This window comes from Hypomesus nipponensis, chromosome 15, assembly GCF_054491055.1.
Source record: "Hypomesus nipponensis isolate SF chromosome 15, ASM5449105v1, whole genome shotgun sequence".
Classification (NCBI taxonomy): domain Eukaryota; kingdom Metazoa; phylum Chordata; class Actinopteri; order Osmeriformes; family Osmeridae; genus Hypomesus; species Hypomesus nipponensis.
In genome coordinates, this window is record NC_140375.1 from 11,216,350 (window position 1) to 11,234,931 (window position 18,582).

The 18,582-nt window shown below is 51.7% G+C and overlaps 1 protein-coding gene across 1 annotated transcript; it reads left to right on the top strand.

Moving 5' to 3' along the window:
- Positions 1-105: 105 nt before the first annotated feature.
- On the top strand, positions 106-18,555 carry git1 (G protein-coupled receptor kinase interacting ArfGAP 1). The gene is given in 21 exon segments (XM_084673874.1): positions 106-485; positions 3,439-3,572; positions 3,876-3,988; positions 4,178-4,283; positions 4,860-4,946; positions 5,041-5,171; positions 5,348-5,442; positions 5,566-5,608; positions 6,687-6,735; positions 7,109-7,181; positions 7,871-7,968; positions 9,185-9,296; positions 9,605-9,732; positions 11,002-11,154; positions 12,468-12,627; positions 12,630-12,796; positions 13,674-13,754; positions 13,947-14,023; positions 14,179-14,361; positions 14,575-14,638; positions 14,798-18,555. Coding segments are annotated over 21 exon segments (2,322 nt in total). The 5' UTR covers positions 106-433; the 3' UTR covers positions 15,014-18,555.
- The last annotated feature ends 27 nt before the right edge of the window (positions 18,556-18,582 follow it).

The following is an 18,582-nucleotide window of genomic DNA, read 5'->3' on the forward strand; positions in this document are numbered from 1 at the left end:
GTGTTGAATGGCAACAAGATCGCAAGCTTGCTCAAATGTAATTTTCCTTGCGCTACCTATTCCCTCAGGCATTGCAGAGACCCAAACTGAGCGAAGGAAGGGAGTCAGTGTGCTGCGAATGACAGGTAGAAGATCTCGTTGTTGGCAATGCAGTGCACCAAGTGTGTTGTAGACTACTCTAGATATGAGCTTGCTTAAAATATATTCACCTCAGAATTTGTGACAATTCTCATTTTGAGTTTAGGAATAAGGATATTAGACCAGGAAAAGGGCTACGGCAGATCGCAAGAGCCGAGGAGCACGTCGCCGGCTTCCGGGGATTCGGGGCGGCATCGGGAGATAGCAGACATCGCCTTCGGAAGAGCGAATAGCATCATCATCCGGATCAATACACCACTCCGACACCGCCACGGCTCTAGTGGAACCTTTCAAAATGTCAAGAAAGGTCCAGAGAACCGAAGTGTGCGCCGACTGCAGTGCGCCAGGTACGACAAAAACTATTAAACAATGCGTTGGGATAGCGACATTTAGTGGGACGGGGAGGCCTATGTTCGCTGTCACTGTTGCTGTTGGACAGTGGGATCAGCAGAGCAGGAAAGCGGCCCATGTCCCCAGGCCTGTTATAAACAGTGAAGAGGCGTGCTATGGCTGACTACTAGTCCGAATTAATTATTTAACTTTAATATCGCGAAGCACTCTGTTTAGATAAATGAATGTGAGAGCGCCAGTGGGCCAAATAATGTTAACATTTGAGTGACAGAGATAGCTAGATAGCCTGCTCGCTTGATCATTAAGCGGCTACTGGGCTAGTAGACATTTGTTTTGATTTCATAAGTCGGCTCAATCTGACGTTGTCTGGGTAGCTTTCTGCTCTGCTAGCTAACCGCTAATGGCTAGCTACGCTGTGACGCTAGCTAGCTTTGTATGCCATTCAGTTCATTCTAATTTGCACGCTGTTTGAAAATGGAAACCTCGTTTCACGGAGTTTGTACATTTCTCCAACACAGATGTCAACACAGATGCCAGCACTAACTGACAGATGTATTCAACTGGCTAGATGGCTACAGGCATAGCCTCAAGTAACTTTAGGTAGCTAGCCACAGTAGCTAATATATTAGCCCAGCGTTAGCTAGCTAGCCAGAAATGGAAATCCCTCCCCAGTCTTCACAACAACAATAGCAAGATAAATACAATTCAGTCTCCATTAGTTTAACATATTACTCTGCTTAGCTACGCACTGTACAGCTATAGGGCATACAGTATAGAGGAATTGTGAATAATAATTTACTTGATAGCTTTAGCAATGTATGAATGATGAAATATTGTATGTAGCTATGTTTGTGCAAGTACTATTAACGTTATTGTTCCATTTAAAGGATTCTCTCATAGATGTGTCGTCTTTTCTTGCATCATTATTGCTCATGAAGTAGTGCCCGGCTGACCTGGCTCCTTCCTTGCTGGCATATCCTTGGCATGTAGCCCCACCTGCACCCATATTTAGGGAGGAGATGGGGTGAGGGGCTGTTTGTGTTTAGGATGGGGGGGGGAGGGGGGGGGGGGGGGGTTATGGCAGCTGCTCTCTTCCTCACAGCTGCTCTCTGTAGGAATGTGTGTGTATGAGGGAGAGAAAGGGAGAGAGAAATTGAGAAAGAGTGTCTGTGAGGTAGATGGGTGGAGAGCTTGTGTGTGTGTGTCAGCCTCCGCTGAAGCCTTCCAGCTGATTTATGACCGTCCCTTTTTCCCTACTCTGTAGTTACCTGGCTGCCTGGGCTCTCCTTCCTTTTAGCTGGCTCATCCCAGGCCTGTTCCTGCACCACCAACCCTCATCACTGTGGTTGTCATACCAAACAAACATTGTTGTCATTCCTATTTCTATAACAATGGCAATAAGAGCTGCTGCTAGCTAAAACATGAGAGAGCTAGCAACTAGCAAAAGGCGTGTAGCCTGTAGTGCAAAAAGGTCTGTTTTGACCAGGATACCACTGCTGCCAACCCCATCATTTAGTGTTTTCTGATATTCTCCAGGAAGCTCTTTGCAGGCCGGCCGTCTCTGGCAGACCCCTCCCCAACTTTGTGGATGTAGCTAAGCTGCTGACAGCGGTGCCGGTGACAGCCCAGCCCTGGTCTGGTCTGCCCCACCCTGCAGCTCAGCACTCCACGGCCTCACACTGGGCCAGCACTAGATTAGAGGACACAACCTTATATTAGGGGACAAAAAAACAAATAAGCTTATAACTAATATCCGATTTATTGGGATTTCATAGTGTTGGATGATCCATCTGTCTGTCCATCCGTCTACGTAGATAAGGGGATGGGTGCATGTGTCTGAAATCCCATCTGGATCATGTGGTAAGTGGAGCTGAGTGGTCATGAAGTGGGATCAACACAACGGTTTGTGTAGAACATGACGGGCCCTGTTTCATGTGTGAATGAACAGAAGCCAAAATGGACCTTTACAAACATGCAATAGAACACATCAACCAGCATTGCCAAGCTTGTGTTTGGCTTTAACCAATAATCCTTGTTTCATAGTCTGATTTAGCTATTTTCTGGGTCACTGTAGCTATATCCTACAATTGTCAACCTGAATTAACATCGAAAAAGTTAATGATGACCATTGAGTGGTATGTGAGATTTTTCAAAAAACAGTTCTTAGCCGAACGGCTGTTCCAGGTATTTGTCCTGAATGTCACATTTTGAAATTGTTTAATATTGATCAGACGTATATGTAGGCCTATTGATCTAACTATGCTAATGTTTTCTAGGCTGACTGTTTCCATAAATAAATGCACCCCTTATGTGACTTGTTCTTTTTGCTGACCACGTCATACCTAACCTAATGGTTCTGACCCAAGCCCTACCCCAATCTATGTACAGTACTCTAGTATACAAGATCCAAACAGACTAAGTGAGTTAATCAGATGATTACTATGCTTCAGCTGTGCTATCGGCCCTGCTAATATTATCCCAGTCTAAATGACTAATGCAAAGTGTGAATGCTTGGATGACTCTTATCATAGAGCTCCTTAGGGTCTAACTCTGACCCAGTCTCCAGCTAGTCTACATGACTAGACCATAGAGCCTAAGGCTTAGGCTGTCTGTGTGTATGACCTTCGAACTCTTGCCTGATCTGGTGTGATGTCATTTACCCACTCTTAAGACTAATCCGTGAGTCTCTGGTATGTACAGAGCTGCTTATGGCACTATTTAATCACAATAGGTTGTCGACTAAAGTATGAGTTACAGTGAAACACAATTTGCTTAGTGTCTGTCCACATTATTGTCTTCACTATATCTACATGTCTAAATGTATTATCAATATAGGCATGTCATTGCATTTTAGCTATCACTCTGAAATTACGGTCTCTCGCAATATCGTTATAACTCATGCTGACCTCTCTTTCCCCTCCTCTGTCTCTTTATGATCTTTTCTATCAGATCCGGGCTGGACAAGTATCAACCGAGGGGTTTTAATCTGTGACGAGTGCTGTTCTGTCCACCGCAGTCTGGGACGACACATCTCCATTGTCAAGCACTTGAGACACAGCGGATGGCCCCCAGCACTGCTGCAGGTACCCTGGAGGAGAGGGGCTGGGGGGCACTGGGGCTGGGGGGCACTGGGACTGGGGGGCACTGGGGCTGGAGGCACTGGGGCTGGGGGGCACTGGGGCTGGGGGGCACTGGGGCTGGGGGGCACTGGGGGGAGAGGGCTGGTGTATCGACCTGGGTATCTAGGGGCTGGACCTGGGTATCTAGGGGCTGGACCTGGGTATCTAGGGGCTGGACCTGGGTAGCCAAGTGGTAGGGCTGGGGCTGAATCTGAAGGCAGTGTCATGGAGGGTTCTGGTCCATTGAAGGTTGCTGCTGTGTTTCAGATGGTGCAGACCCTGGCCAGTAATGGGGCCAACTCCATCTGGGAACACTCTCTCCTGGACCCCGCTCAGGTGCAGAGTGGACGCAGGAAACCTAACCCTCAGGACAAAGTCCAGTGAGTGTGCACAACTCAACCTAGGACATTATCCATCCCTGTACATGCAATTACACTTGTGATTATTACTCTACCGGAGTGTTAAAGAAAGTATGCGGGTGCAAACATTTCTCAAAGTCCTATTCAGCGATAGCAAACCTAACAAGCAACCCCCCCCCCCCCTCCCCCCACAATGTATGCGACATCTAGCCCCACCAAGTCCGAGTTCATCAGAGCCAAGTACCAGATGCTCTCCTTCGTCCACAAGCTGCCCTGCCGTGACGATGACGGCATCACCACCAAGGACCTCAGCAAGGTGAGAGCCTGCCCTACATCCCACCTTCTTTCAAGGGGTCAAAGTTCACAGGTCAGGGGGGGGGTTCTTCCTCTTTAGCCTGGGCTGGTACAGCTTCCTAGAGGGCAGTGTCACAAAATACACACACACACACACACACACGAGACCCTTCACAGCCTGAGTCTTTCTCAGCAGGAAGCAACTTAATGACACCACAGGAAGTTCTAATGGGCTCCACTATGACTGTTGAACTGCACTAATGAGAGGATTCACACAGTGTCAGCCCCCTTGCCTCCCACTCTCTCTCTCTCTTCCTCGCTCCCTTTGGGGTTCTTTCGCTCCATTTCTATTTTAAGGGCAGCGAAATGTAACGCCGAAGCAACGTGTGTGTCTCCATCTGTTTTAACAAGCTGATCAACAAGGTATTGAGATGTTTAAGGACTTGTTCTCTCTCTGTCTCTCTCTCTCTCTCTCTCTCTTCTCTCTCGTCTTGTCCCTTCTCTTCCCTTCTCTTCTCTTCCTCTCTCTCGATCTCTCTCTCTCTCTCGATCTCTCTCTCTCTCTCTCTCTCTCTCTCTCTCTCTCTCTCTCTCTCAGCAACTGCACTCCAGCGTGAGAACAGGGAGTTTAGAGACGTGTCTACGACTGCTGTCTTTGGGTGCCCAGGCCAACTTCTTCCACCCGGTGAGTGCCTATGGAAGAACTCACCCACACGGCCACACCCCACACCACACCTTGTCTTCCTGACCGGCGTGTGTGTGTGTTCCTGCGCCCACAGGAGAAGGGCACCACTCCGCTCCACGTAGCAGCCAAAGCGGGGCAGGTTCTGCAGGCAGAGCTGCTGGTGGTGTATGGGGCTGACCCCGGGGCACCTGACATCAATGGACGCACACCCATGGATTACGCCAGGTACCACACACACACACACACACTCACACACTTGTCTTGTGTAGTCATGTGTTTTTGCTGTTTCTACAAAATGTTATGCACAGCACAATACAGTGCACACACACTGACACAAATATATATTTAAGCGGTAGTTAAGTGCATACCTGTGTGTGTGTGTGGTGTGGTGTGTGTTTCAGGCAAGCGGGCCAGGTGGAGCTGGCAGAGAGACTGGTGGAGTGCCAGTATGAGCTGACAGACAGACTGGCATTCTACCTGTGTGGGCGTCGCCCAGGTAGGTCCACCCCTCCCCTCTCCCCCCCAGGTTCCAGTATGCTTGACCCCCACCAAAGTCTGTCTGCTTCAGATCAACTCCCCTGTAGACTGTGGTTGATTCTGTACCTGTCTTACCCTCCAGATCACAAGAACGGGCATTACATCATTCCTCAGATGGCCGACAGGTGAGGCTCCCAACAGTTTGGATCCAATGATGACTAGTGATGCTAGATGGAATGTATGTGGAGCATTGTGAGGAGGAAATAGGATTTCTGCAATTCGGTGCTTTGACCAATAGGTTGCGCCATGCCATTGGTCAGAGTGTGTCACTCTCTGGAGCTGGTTGGCCCACTAACACTGACTGACTGACTGGCTGTCTGTCTGACTGTCTGGCTGCATGTCTTTCTGCTCAACTAATTTACTGTATGGGGCTGGGTTCAATACACATGGGTTCAGACATTTGAATGAAGTGAGATGCCCTTGATTTGCTCTAGGTACATGCCCGGCGGGCTGAGCGTGCTTCAATCAGGTTCTCTTTAGTCAAAGTTCAAATATTAGAGGCAAGCTGCATATTGTTGGGTGTTGCCTACTTTGTAAAGAAAGCCATCTGTTCTGGCTTTTCCTGTGCTCTTGGGGATAGGCTCTCTCAGAACCTTGGCAGGAGTTGTGTTGATGTCGGGGAGGGTGTGTGCTATCCTTCTTTCTCTTTATCTTTTTTTTCTCACTCATTTTCTGTTCTCTCCATCTTGCTGCGCTTGTGGAGCCAGAGCTCGTCCTAAGTGCCCGTCACAGAGGTATCTTCTCTCCTTTATGCTCGCTCTCTCTTTCTCTCTCTCTTGATCCCGCTCTCTCTCTCTCTCTCTCTCTGTCTCGATCTCCCTCTCTCTCTCTCTCTCTGTCTCGATCTCCCCCTCTCTCTTCATCTCTCTCTCTCTCGATCTCCCTCTCTCTCTTCATCTCTCTCTTTCGATCTCCCCTTCTCTCTCTCTTCATCTCTCTCTTCATCTCTCTCCCTCACCATTATTCCTCCCATCCATTCGTACTACTGTTAATCCTGTCATTAGGCACTCCGTTAAATGAAACCCCTCCACCACTGTCCTTGTCCCCCCCAACCCTTTCTCACTCACCCGACCTCTGTAGAGGTTGTTGTTCCATCTCGACAATCTCACCTCTACTCCACCCCTTCATCTCTTCATCCCTCTGTTTCTCTCTGTCCTCTCGGTGTCTGTGGTCTTTGACTGAGCCGTGTCTCTCTGCTTGCAGTCTGGACCTCTCAGAATTGGCCAAGGCAGCCAAGAAGAAGCTACAAGCGGTAAGTCGTGTTCGAATTCCACTGGTCTAGAATCCTTCTGCACGGCCTCTCCAGTCTAGGGCGGTTACAGGGGAGGTTAGGAAGCTGTGTGTTGTTGTGTGGGGTTGTTTACATGTTCATATAAGCTGAATGAGCCTGCCTTCGGCCTCAGACAGAGCCCTCGTGTTTATCCACTTTGCTCTACATCATTGTAATGCGTTTCTACGGCAGCCTGCAGTGTTTGCCTAACTGTTTGGGTACGTGTGTGAGACTGTGTTTCTCTTCTGCTGTTGTTTACTCTGCTGCATTGCTGATGTTTGTCCTGGGTCTGTGTGCACGTTTATCACGTCTGTGTTCCATATGTTTTGTGTGTGTGTGTGTGTGTGTGAGACAGCTGAATAACCGACTCTTTGAGGAGCTGGCCATGGACGTGTACGACGAGGTTGACCGCCGGGAAAACGATGCAGGTTGGACCCCCCTCCACCCCCCCTCCACCCCACCACGTCATTCCAGATATGTCCGTCTTCGCCTTTTAGAGACATGGACTCGGTCCATGCTGCTCCCTGAGACACACATGAAGTGTTTAGAAGAAGACAAACCACTTGTAAACACTGTCGGCCGAAGGTCACAGGCCGAGAAGGGAAAGACGTAAAGAAAATGGGAAAACATTTAGAGAGAAGACAGTATAGAGAGAGGGGAGCAGACATGTTCAATAGGAAAGAAGCGGCGGGAGAGATACAAGCGGGAAAGTGAAGAAATAAAAGGAGAGAGAGAGAAAGAGGAGGGGACAAAGGAGGAGTGTGTGTGTTGTGTGAGAGGAAGTGCCTCAGGAATTCTTGAGTGTCTCTCCTCCTTCACTCTCTCTGCCTCTCTTTCTCCCTCTCCTCCTCAGTAGTAGAAGAAGGTGAGTGAAAGACGAAGCGATGCACACACGTGCTCGCACGCACAGAGGGGGCTGTTGGGTTGGCAGCGTACAGCAGGGGGGGTTTTATAACACAGGAATTGTAAAGTCTGAACTTGGTCGTGAATTTTACTGGTGCTTCTTGCTCCGCAGTGTGGGCGGCTGGACTGGGTGTGTGGCCGTGTGTGTTTCATCTGAAATGACCTTGCCACACAGACACAAATATAAATACGTCTTTCTTCCTTTTCCTCCTAGTGTGGCTGACGACTCAGAACCACAGCACTCTGGTAACGGAGCGCAGTGCTGTGCCCTTCCTGCCTGTTAACCCGGAATACTCTGCCACACGCAACCAGGTAACAACGCACAACATGTTCACCTACACACACGACAAACTTTTCAACTACACACGCACCACTAGTCAACTACACACACGCACACACACACAACTGGGCAACAACAAACATAAGCACTCACACACAACTAGGCCAGAATACACACAACCAGGGAACAACAACATACACACACACACATGCGGTGGGATGAAGACAGCGGCAGCAGACGTGAGCGTCCCTGACGAAGCCGCTCGATGGGGCCGGACGCCCCCCCATAGGACGCCTCCAAAACCCCGCGGCACAAGAGGAGAACACAAGGGCGGGCGAGGACAGAGATGAAGTGTGGCCTGAGACGGAGAGAGAGCAAGAGAGAGAGATGAAAGCAGGTTTCCATAAATAGAATTAGTGGCAATGGGACGTCTGAGGTCTGGCCAGTGGGACAGAGAGCAGAGCGAGAGAGAGGGAGAGAGACAGGAGGGAAGGATGGGAGGGGGAGAGAGAGGGAGAGAGACAGGAGGGAAGGATGGGAGGGCGAGAGAGAGGGAGAGAGACAGGAGGGAAGGATGGGAGGGCGAGAGAGAGGGAGAGAGAAAGTTGCCCAGCGGTGAGAGTGATGAATGTTTTCTACCTTGGAAAAGGAGGGATGTTCAGCTGACGTGTGTGTGTGTGGTATTGGAGAGAGAGATCTACAGAGTGTGTGTTTCCACCAGCTTTGTCTTTAATCTCTACTCTCTGTGCTCAGTTGGGTAGTGCTCAATTGGGTGCCTCATTAGTGGAGACCTTGACCTTTACGCTCGCACACACTCGCCTAGTGTGATGACCGTTGTGGTCAGCTGCTGGTAGACGTCTAGGTGCCTGGTTCTGTTTCACTGTGTTTAGAATGGAAACCACATGGACGAAAAACTGGCCTTTTGTCCACTTATGCAAACTCAAGCATGCTAATTGCGAGGTACAACTCGGTGTGTGTGTGTGTGTGGGGGTGTGTGTGTGTGTGTGTGTGTGTCTCCACTGTAGTGCCTGTGAGCTTGTTTTTCCAGACCACACAGGCCACAGAGGCAGGGCCAAGGCTAGAACGCAGCACAGCGTCTAGCATCCGAATAACAATGTATCTTTTTAGTGGATGCTGTCAGGGACTAACTGTGCGGCCTCTATCTACCCTCTCTCTCTCTCTCTCTCTCTCGCTCTCTCTCGCTCTCTCTCGCTCTCTCTCGCTCTCTCTCTCTCTCTCTCTCTCCAGGGCCGCCAGAAACTGGCTCGCTTCAACGCCCGAGAGTTTGCAACACTGATAATCGACATCCTGAGCGACGCCAAGAGAAGACAGCAGGGAAAGGGGCTGGGCAGTCCTACTGGTGAGAGGAGAAGGAGGAGAGGAGGGGGGGAGGGAGGAGAGATGGGGGGGGGAGGAGGAGAGATGGGGGGAGGAGGAGAGATGGGGGGGGGAGGAGAGGGCAGAATCTGAGTGGATGGAGGGCATGGAGGAAAGAGAGACAGGGAGAGACAGAGAGAGACAGACAGACAGACACAGACAGACAGACAGACACAGACGGGCTAGAGAGGAGAAAGGGAGGTTAGTGGCCCTAGAGGTGTGTGTGTGTTATTACTGTATTGTGGAAGTGTAGCGCTGCAAGGTTACCTGCATGCACCTCCCCTCCAGCAGACCCTGTGGACCTGGGCCTGGGGGATGACGACCAGCACGACTACGACAGCGTAGCCTCCGACGAGGACACGGACAGCGAGCTGACCACGCACAACAACAACAACACCAACCGCAACAACCGCGCCAAGGTCTGCAGCACACACAAACAGACACTTAAGGACTATTATCACACCGACAGACATGAAAGTGGGTCTAGTGGGGGTCTAGTGCAGAGCATAGTTATTTCCCTATACATCTTTTCACATTGTCGAATATGGACTGGCACTCTCTAAGTTAGATTCAAACCTGCAAGCCTCATTAGGCCAGCTAGTGCCTTGCCTCTCTACACCAGCTCTCCTACTCCACCCTCCTGGCTTGTCCCAGCATGCTTTGCGGGATCGGCTGTGGAGTCTGCCACATACCTCTTCAGTGACATCACAGCTATTCCAGGCACCAGTCACACAGGCATTGTTCTTATACAGCCAGTGGGAAGGGTGAGGGAGAGAGGGAGGAGAACTAATGGAGGGGACAGATCCCGTCATTGAAGATTGAGGCAGAAAAGAGACGGAGGGAAGAAAAAAAAACTAGAGAAAGATCGGGAGAAAGGGAGACTGAGGCATGATCTGAGGGAGTGACAGAGGTGTGGAGGGTGATCGTATCCGAGATGGGAGGGAAAAAAAAAAAGCTGAGAAGATTAGCACTTTTACAAGCGGTTTGAGAGAGAGAGAGAGAGAGAGAGAGAGAGAGAGAGAGAGAGAGAGAGAGGGAGAGAGGGAGAGAGGGAGAGAGGGAGAGAGGGAGAGAGGGAGAGGGAGAGAGAGAGAGAGAGGGAGAGAGAGAGAGAGAGAGAGAGAGAGAGAGAGAGAGAGAGAGAGAGAGAGAGAGGGAGAGAGGGAGAGAGGGAGAGAGGGGAGGGGGGGAGGGGGAGGGGGAGAGGGGGAGGGGGGAGGGGGAGGGGGAGGTGGAGGGGGAGGGAGGGAGGGGGGAAGTTTGAGGGAGTGTCGTGGAGGAGAGGAGTCCTGTTTGACCGTGTTCCGCCCGCCACAGGAAGTGGAACGTGGAGAATAGAGAGCTTCACTGTGTGGTCAGCTGTTCCCCAGCAGCACACTGGAGCGCTGTGTCTGCTGCTGGGAGGAAATACCAGACCAGCAGCCACATCCAGGAGACCCAGTAAAAATGGGGGCGGGCGCCTAAATACTGTTCAGCCCCCAAGACTCACTGGCTTCCAGAGACTGGGGTCATGTGTGTTTTGAACTGAGGCTTGTCTCTCAGACTCTGTTAACAGGCCACCCTAGTCTCTGTGTTTCAGACTTGGGTTAGGCTTGCGTGTGTGCGCGTGTGTATGTTGTGCGCGGTATCTATAGAACGCCGAGTGCCTGACATTGACTCGATCTGTGTGTGTGTGTGTATCTCTCCAGAGTATGGACTCGTCAGACTTGTCAGACGGGCCCATCACCCTGCAGGAGTACCTGGAGGTGAAGAAGGCCCTGGCCTCTTCAGAGGCCAAGGTCCAGCAGCTGATGAAGGTCAACAACAACCTGAGCGAGGAGCTACGGCGCCTGCAGAAAGAGGTGGGGAGGAGGAGGGGAGAGGGAGAGGGGAGGAGGGGGGAGGGGGAGAGGGAGAGGAGGAGGAGAGGGACAGGAGGGGAGGGGAGAGGGAGAGGGAGAAGAGGAGGGGGAAAGGAGGGGAGGGGAGGGGAGAGGAGGAGGGGGAGAGGAGGGGAGGGGAGAGGGAGGGGGAGAGGAGGGGAGGGAGAGGGAGAGGGAGAGGGAGAGGGAGAGGGAGAGGGAGAGGGGGAGGGGGAGGAGGAGGAGGAGGAGGAGGAGGAGGAGGAGGAGGAGGAGGAGGGGGCGGAGTAGGGGGAGGGGAGGGGAGGGGAGGGGAGGGGAGGGGAGGGGAGGGGAGGGGAGGGGAGGGGAGGGGAGGGGAGGGGAGGGGAGGGGAGAGGGGGGAGGGGAGAGAGGAGGAGGGGGAGGAGGGGGAGGAGGGGAGGGGAGGGGGAGGAGGGGAGGGGGAGGAGGGGAGGGGGAGAGTAAAGGAAATGCTAGTACAGAGGCATGTGTGTGCAGAAAGATAGAGAACTGCCAAAGAGGAGGAAGAGAGAGAGAATGTTCTTTTTGTTCCTTTCTGAGAGTGAGAGTGTCATGCTACAAGATGCATCTTTCTTTTTTTAGCATAACACTGGAGGTGTTTTTTGGGTTGCCAGTACCTTGTCAGTCAGTGTGTGAAGTTCTCCTGGAGAGAGAGATCATGCAGAACGACCTGGGATTGTCTGGTGTGTGTGTGTGGCAACATCATCTTTAGTTCTCTGGTTATTCTGTCAGTCCGTCAATTTCTGCATTTTCTCACTCTCTGTTTTGACATGTTTGGTCACCCATCATATGTGTGGCAAAGCTGTGTCATTTATGTTTGCTTTACTTGATCAGAAGAAACGCACACATCAACACACACACACACGCAAACATACAAGTGGCAGTGTAGATGTTTTTGGAGGTTGGTATGGACTCTTGCCTTTGATTCACTCTTGCTTGCCATCTCCCATTCCCAACTACACACACACACACACACACACACACTGTCTAGAGCCCGCGTGTCTTCCTACTCCCCTGGTTGAAAATACTCTTCCTTGCCCCATGTAGTACGTTGACCCCCCCCCCCCCCCCCCCCCCCTCTTCCCCAGAGTAGGGAGCCTCACATCCCTGGTTGTAGTCTGTCCTCCCTCCCATGATCTCTAGCCTGTCCATACCACTTCCTGTGTCACTAACCTGTCTGTTGAGAATGCTTGTGTGTGACATTGATACATTTAGGTGACTCCCCCCCCCCCCTCCCCCCTACGCCTCCCTCCCTACTTCCCTTCTCCCCCCCCCCACCTCTCCTGTAGATCTCTCGGATGCAGACGGAGAACAGTGCGTTGCGGGGGGGCCAGGCTGGGGGGGCTGGCAGCCTGGGTGGAGGAGGAGGAGGAGGAGGAGGAGGAGGGGGGGTGGGCGGGCCAGGACACTGGCCTGGGGGAGTGAATCGAGGGGGAGGAGGTGGAGGAGGGGGGAGCACCCCGGCAAGGCCGTCTCCTCCTCCATGTCCTCCTCCGTGAGCCCCCACCGGAGAGACCGCCAGGCCTTCTCCATGTACGAGCCGGGCGCCGCCACGCCCAAGCCCCACCCCCCCGGCCTGGACTCCCTGACCAGCCGCCTGCAGCCCCTGCATACCAGCGTAAGTTAGCCCCGCCCCTCCACAGCTCCTCTGGCTGCCCGAAGCCCCGCAGGCAAGTGGCTGCCCCGCCCACTGCTGCCTTGGCGACGGCTGGCCTCGTGCTGCCTTGACTCCTGACCTTTTCACCTTTTGAAACCTCAACCCTCTGACCCTTCACCTATTATTGCCCTCTCTTTCTCTGCCTGCTACAGTAGATATACTAGTGCTGACACACACGCAGCCAACCATGCCTGCACACACACACACACACACACACACGCCGTGCGTTTCCTCTCCACTCCGTTATTCAGGGGAATATAAAGGTGACCTGGAACAGGGCTCCCTCTCACCTCACAGTCACTGACTCTCCTCTGCTTGGGGCTCCTCTGGGCTTCTCTCTGAATGTCTGGCTCTTCATCATCTTTTTGTTATCCCATCATTCATCTGTCCTTGTGTTTGTCTGTCCGTTGCTTGCTGCCGAACAGCCACTTCTATAGATGTAAGCACTTTTGACATATACTGTACTGTCATGCTGTCTGTCTGGTGTTCATCTGTATTGAACACTCACTCCATATTAGGTGAATGAGGAAAAAGAAAACATGTATGTATTATTTTTGTTTATCCATGAATGTGTTTATTATGTACTGTGTTTATCACTGTACAGGATACTGTTGGTAAGGGCCTGTTTATGTGGTTTTGTTCAGAGTGTGGGTTGACTGTCCTAGACCCTTCAGTTCCAGTTGGTAGCCCCCTAGTGGAAGACTAAGGAACTGACCATTCCAACTTCACAGTTAATAGTGACATTCTGACATACTAGCATTGACTGAGGGACAACATCCAGTAAACCTTTGCTCCACTATACCTCCTGTCTCTCTCTTTCTCTTTGTCTCTCTCTCAGGTAAGGAGAACGGGTCCTGGGGGGTCTTCAGCATACGGGGGGTCACATCTCTCGGCGACTACAGAGAGCGGTAGATACATGGTACGAATCCGGCGCACCTCATTCTCTCAGCAGCATTCGACCTGGTAATGCCAGCCTGTCATTGGCCAGCCTGTCGGCGTGCATGACGAGGGACAACGGGGCCTTCATGAGAGGGCTCCTTCTCGGGCGTGGCTGAGGATGTTTCCACATGCGACGTGGCATGTTGACGGTATGTCGTGTGTTCGTCCACAGACCTCCAAAGCAGAGCGACACGGCAGTGGCACGGACAGCGACTATGACAACACGCACTCGTACGACCTGTCGTTAAGGTAGGCCGGCGCGCAGGAGCCCTCGCCCGTGAGCGCGCGTCTGACTGACCGACTGCGTGTGTGCGCGTGTTCACCCCTACGCCTTCCACACTTGTTTGCGCGTGTCTCTTGACGGCCCCGCCCCGCCCTGTCCTGTGTGTGTGTGTGTGTTCCAGTATGGGCCGCAGCAGCGAGGAGGAGAGCCGGGGGGAGGGGGAGGACGGGGGAGGCGGGTGGGGGGAGCCGGGGGAGCCCGACCCCACCCTGCCCTGCACGGAGGACGTCATCCTGAAGACGGAGCAGGTGACCAAGAACATCCAGGAGCTGCTGAGAGCCGCGCAGGAGTTCAAACACGACAGGTATGGTGACCTGGTCTGGCGGTGCATACACAGGTGCATGCTGGTAGACACAGGTGCATGCTGGTAGACACAGGTGCATGCTGGTAGACACAGGTGCATGCTGGTAGACACACGTGAGGCGTCGATGTGCCCCGGGTCTACCTACACCGGGGGGAGCGTTGTGTCCCGTCCGCTCCGGTCGTAACTCGAGTGTTTCTGTGTTCCGTCACCCAGCTTCGTGCCCTGCTCTGAGAAGATCCACACGGCCGTCACTGAGATGGCCTCTCTCTTCCCTAAGGTACCTCTCTGTCTGATCTGGGGATGTGTGTGTATGTGTGTGTGTGTGTGTGCGCTTGTGAGCGAGTGCTTCTGTGTCTCCTGTGCTTAGGGAGTAGCAGCGTGAGGTTTGACCTGGTGTCGTGTGTGTGTGTGTGTCTCCTCCTCCCCTGCCCTCCAGCGCCCGGCGCTCGACGCCGTCCACTGCTCGCTGCGCCTCCTGGCGTCCAGCGCCTCCCGCCTCCAGGTGGAGTGCCGCAAGGCGGCGCCCTCGGACCCCTCGGCGCCCGCCGTGGACTACCAGCTGCTGACGCAGCAGGTCATCCAGTGCGCTTACGACATCGCCAAGGCTGCCAAGCAGCTGGTCACCATCACCACCCGCGAGAAGAAGCAGTGACTGGCGGACGCGAGGAGACCGGGAGGGAGGGAGGCCCGCTGAGCGGCTGACCGAGAGAGAGAGAGAGAGGGAGAGAGGTAGGGAGGAAAGGAGGCGGAGAGGACAACAAGAAGAGACGGGCGATGTGAGAAAATGCAGAGGACAAAAGGAACCGTGCTTGCCGAGAGAGAGGAATGGATTAGGTCGGAGGACGGAAAGAAATGAAATGAAAGGGAGAGGGATGACGGGGTCGGGGACTGAGGCGACATGGTAGGCTTTGTCTCTACCAACCTCTCTGAGTCCCTCTCACTCATCCCCTCACTGCGGTTTGGAGTTCACTGCGGAGAGAGAGAGAGAGAGAAGGGGCATCAGAGTAGGTACCCAGCCAACCCCTCTCTCCACCTTCACCATTCTCTCTCTTTTTTCTCTTTCTCTCTCACACAAGCTTATCACCTCCACCAGACAGAAATGCAGAGGACGGATGGCGCTGGGGTTACCCAGTCATGTCTGGCAAAGGGACCTTCTCCACTCTCCCTCTGCCCCACCTCACACACACTCTCTCTGCCCCACACTCTCCCTCTGCCCACCCTCACACACACTCTCTCTGCCCAACACTCTCCCTCTGCCCACCCTCACACACACTCTCTCTGCCCCACACTCTCCCTCTGCCCACCCTCACACACACTCTCTCTGCCCCACACTCTCCCTCTGCCCCACCTCACACACACTCTCGCTCTGCCCCACCTCACACTCTCTCTCTCTCCCTCTGCCCCACACTCTCGCTTTGCCCCACCTCACTCTCTCTCTCTCTGCCCCCCCCTCACACACTCTCGCTCTGCCCCACCCTCACAAACCATCCCCCCACAAACCTTCACACACTCTGCCCCCCCTCACACACACTCTCTCTGCCCCACACTCTCCCTCTGCCCCCCCTCACACACACTCTCCCAGTCTCGGCCCTTCAGGCCTTCATGGTACAACATGACTCGTCATCGTGGACCGTCCCTCTTGGTGGTTTGTTTTTCTTTCTTTCTTCTCTTTTTTTGGTTGCTGATCTGTGGGTCTGTACCCCAAAGGCTGAAATTACTGACTTAACAGAAACACTTACACTGGAATTATTTTTATTCATTATTGTAATGAGTAAGCCTCTGGTTGTTGTATTGTGATTATTTGTATTACTGTCTGTCAGTATGATTTACTGTTATTTACCACGTTTTTTTATTTTGATGTTTCATCCATGATTCTCAGTCAGTGGAACAGGGAGAACTGTGGGAGTGCTCTTATCCGCCATCTGACTTGGTAGTACACATACACACACACACACACACAAGCACACACATCTGTGAAATGGGTCCTTCTGGAACACTCCTATTCCGTCAGTGTCCATTTTGAGTTTTCTTAATTGATTTGAGTGTTTTTCTACCTGTCATGTTGTTAGTGGCCAAGAGGCTGAAGTGCTGCCTAAAGGAAGAGCGGTAGTGATGGGCCATGTCTGGACCTGGGCTCCAAATACCACTTGCAGATCCCGAGGTGCCCTTGATTTAGCTTACCTGGAGGTCCAGGTGAAACCTATGGAAGCACGTCTTGGGTGCAAACACACTGCCCGGCTGGTAAGTCCTGGAAGCTAAATCAACTTCACCTCATCTGAAAAAGGTTTGTGTTAAGCCCCAGGTGTGGCTCCGCTGGTTAGTGGTCATTGGAAGGCCAGACTCTGAGACAAGGCGGTTAGCTGGCTGCTTCAGTCACCAAATACATTTTCATCTCAGTGGCACTCTGGGGGAGCCCCATACACCTACTCCTGTTTCAAGATCAACAATGATAGAGCTATATTTGAGGCTAAACCAGTTTGGGAACAAAATGTTTGAGACGTTGAACTGCACTTACTGTATGTTTGTTTTGAATGGGATAGGAGGCGGAGGGTGTTTTTATTTTTATTGTACTGTGCCGAACAGTTCCAGGTTGTACCTGTGGGATTTGGACCATAAGACCTCGCAGGATGTGGATGTCGGAGTTCCTGCGATGCTATTTGCTCCTGTTTGTCAATCACCTGGTCTATTTACAGACCTAGGTCCAAATCATTCCTCATACTTTCAAATAATGTACTTCAGAGGCAGTCGCTTAAACTACACAGAGTACCAGGTGGGCACATTTTTGCGACCACTGAGACGACTCCATTGGGCAGGCAAGATTCACCTGTCACATCAAAGAAATATGGGACAATACAATTGACCTCAATTGTATTGTATTGACCTCAATTGACCTCAATTGTATTGTAGGAATTTAGAGAAACCTAGGCCTGAAACTGATACTGGATCTGATCCCTGTGTCTGCCCTCTTCTGGACATGTTCCTTCCCCTTCATTCTTCCATTGGTGTACACTTCTATCAGAGTTCCTCTCTTAGTGCTCTCTGTGTATGTTGGCCAACAGTCTTCTGGTTAGTTTGTCTGTCTGACAGGCTGTGTGTACCCACAAGGTGCTACAGCAGCTTAGCTTCCTGTCTCAGATCAGGTCCAAAAAGATTGTCAAAAAATGTAATACTTTTTAATAATCATGATTGCCTTTGCACATCTCATGCCGTTCTGGCTCATTGTGTTTGGTATGTCTGGCCTGAACTCCCACACACACACCCTGACAGTTTGCTCATTTGAACCCCCTGACCTCCCATCGTCACGCCATTATAGTATAGAGCCATATATATGAACATATATTTTCATGGTATTTTTTCATTAAGCTATGTTAGAACTGTGTTTGGGAGATATTTATATATTTCTTTGTTTGCCATGGGGGGGGGGGGGGGGGGGGGCTCTGAGGCCTTGTTCCATATCCACACCCTACCCCCAGCTACACGAGGACAGGAACAGTCTGAGGTATGAATTTGGGATTTTACCGTTTTGCTCTTTCCAAAGACCAAGTGGAATTTCCACCTTTATAGATGTGTGGGGGACTAGGGGCATAGGGGTGGATTTGGGACTGGGCCAAGGGTGTATGTTTGGGACTGGGCCGAAGACATCCCTGGCCTGGAGCCTTCCAGGGGTTAGCACTAAACTCATCTCAGTCTGAGGGAAGAGGGCTTACTGCACAAAGCCACGCCCTTCCCCCTTCTTAGTAGACACTGTGTAGGGTGCCTCTAGTGTGAATGTTAGATGCTTCAGTCTGTTCATGTATTCATGTTGTTCACACACACTCACAAGAACATGCATCCCAAATGCAACGCACAGTGAAACACACTTGGGTGTACACACACACACAGAACTATAAAATCCAGTGACATAAGCCTTCCACTTGTACATGCACAATGAACAACATTCAGTGAAACACTACACACACACACTGCACACACACTCCTGAAGGTGTTTAGCCAACGGCAGTGCACTGTGGCCTGTACTGTTGCTGTTACTGTGTACTTCACAGCTCTACACATGGGAGATTGGTGATGGGAGAATACCTTTTGACTGAAGTTAAAACTGTAAAAAGTAGAGGAAAAAATACAACTAAAGGTCAATTGTAATTGAAACTCATAAGCTGTACATTTGTAATAAAATAAAAAAACAAGTTGATTGTCCTGACTGTACTTGGAGTGTGATTGACA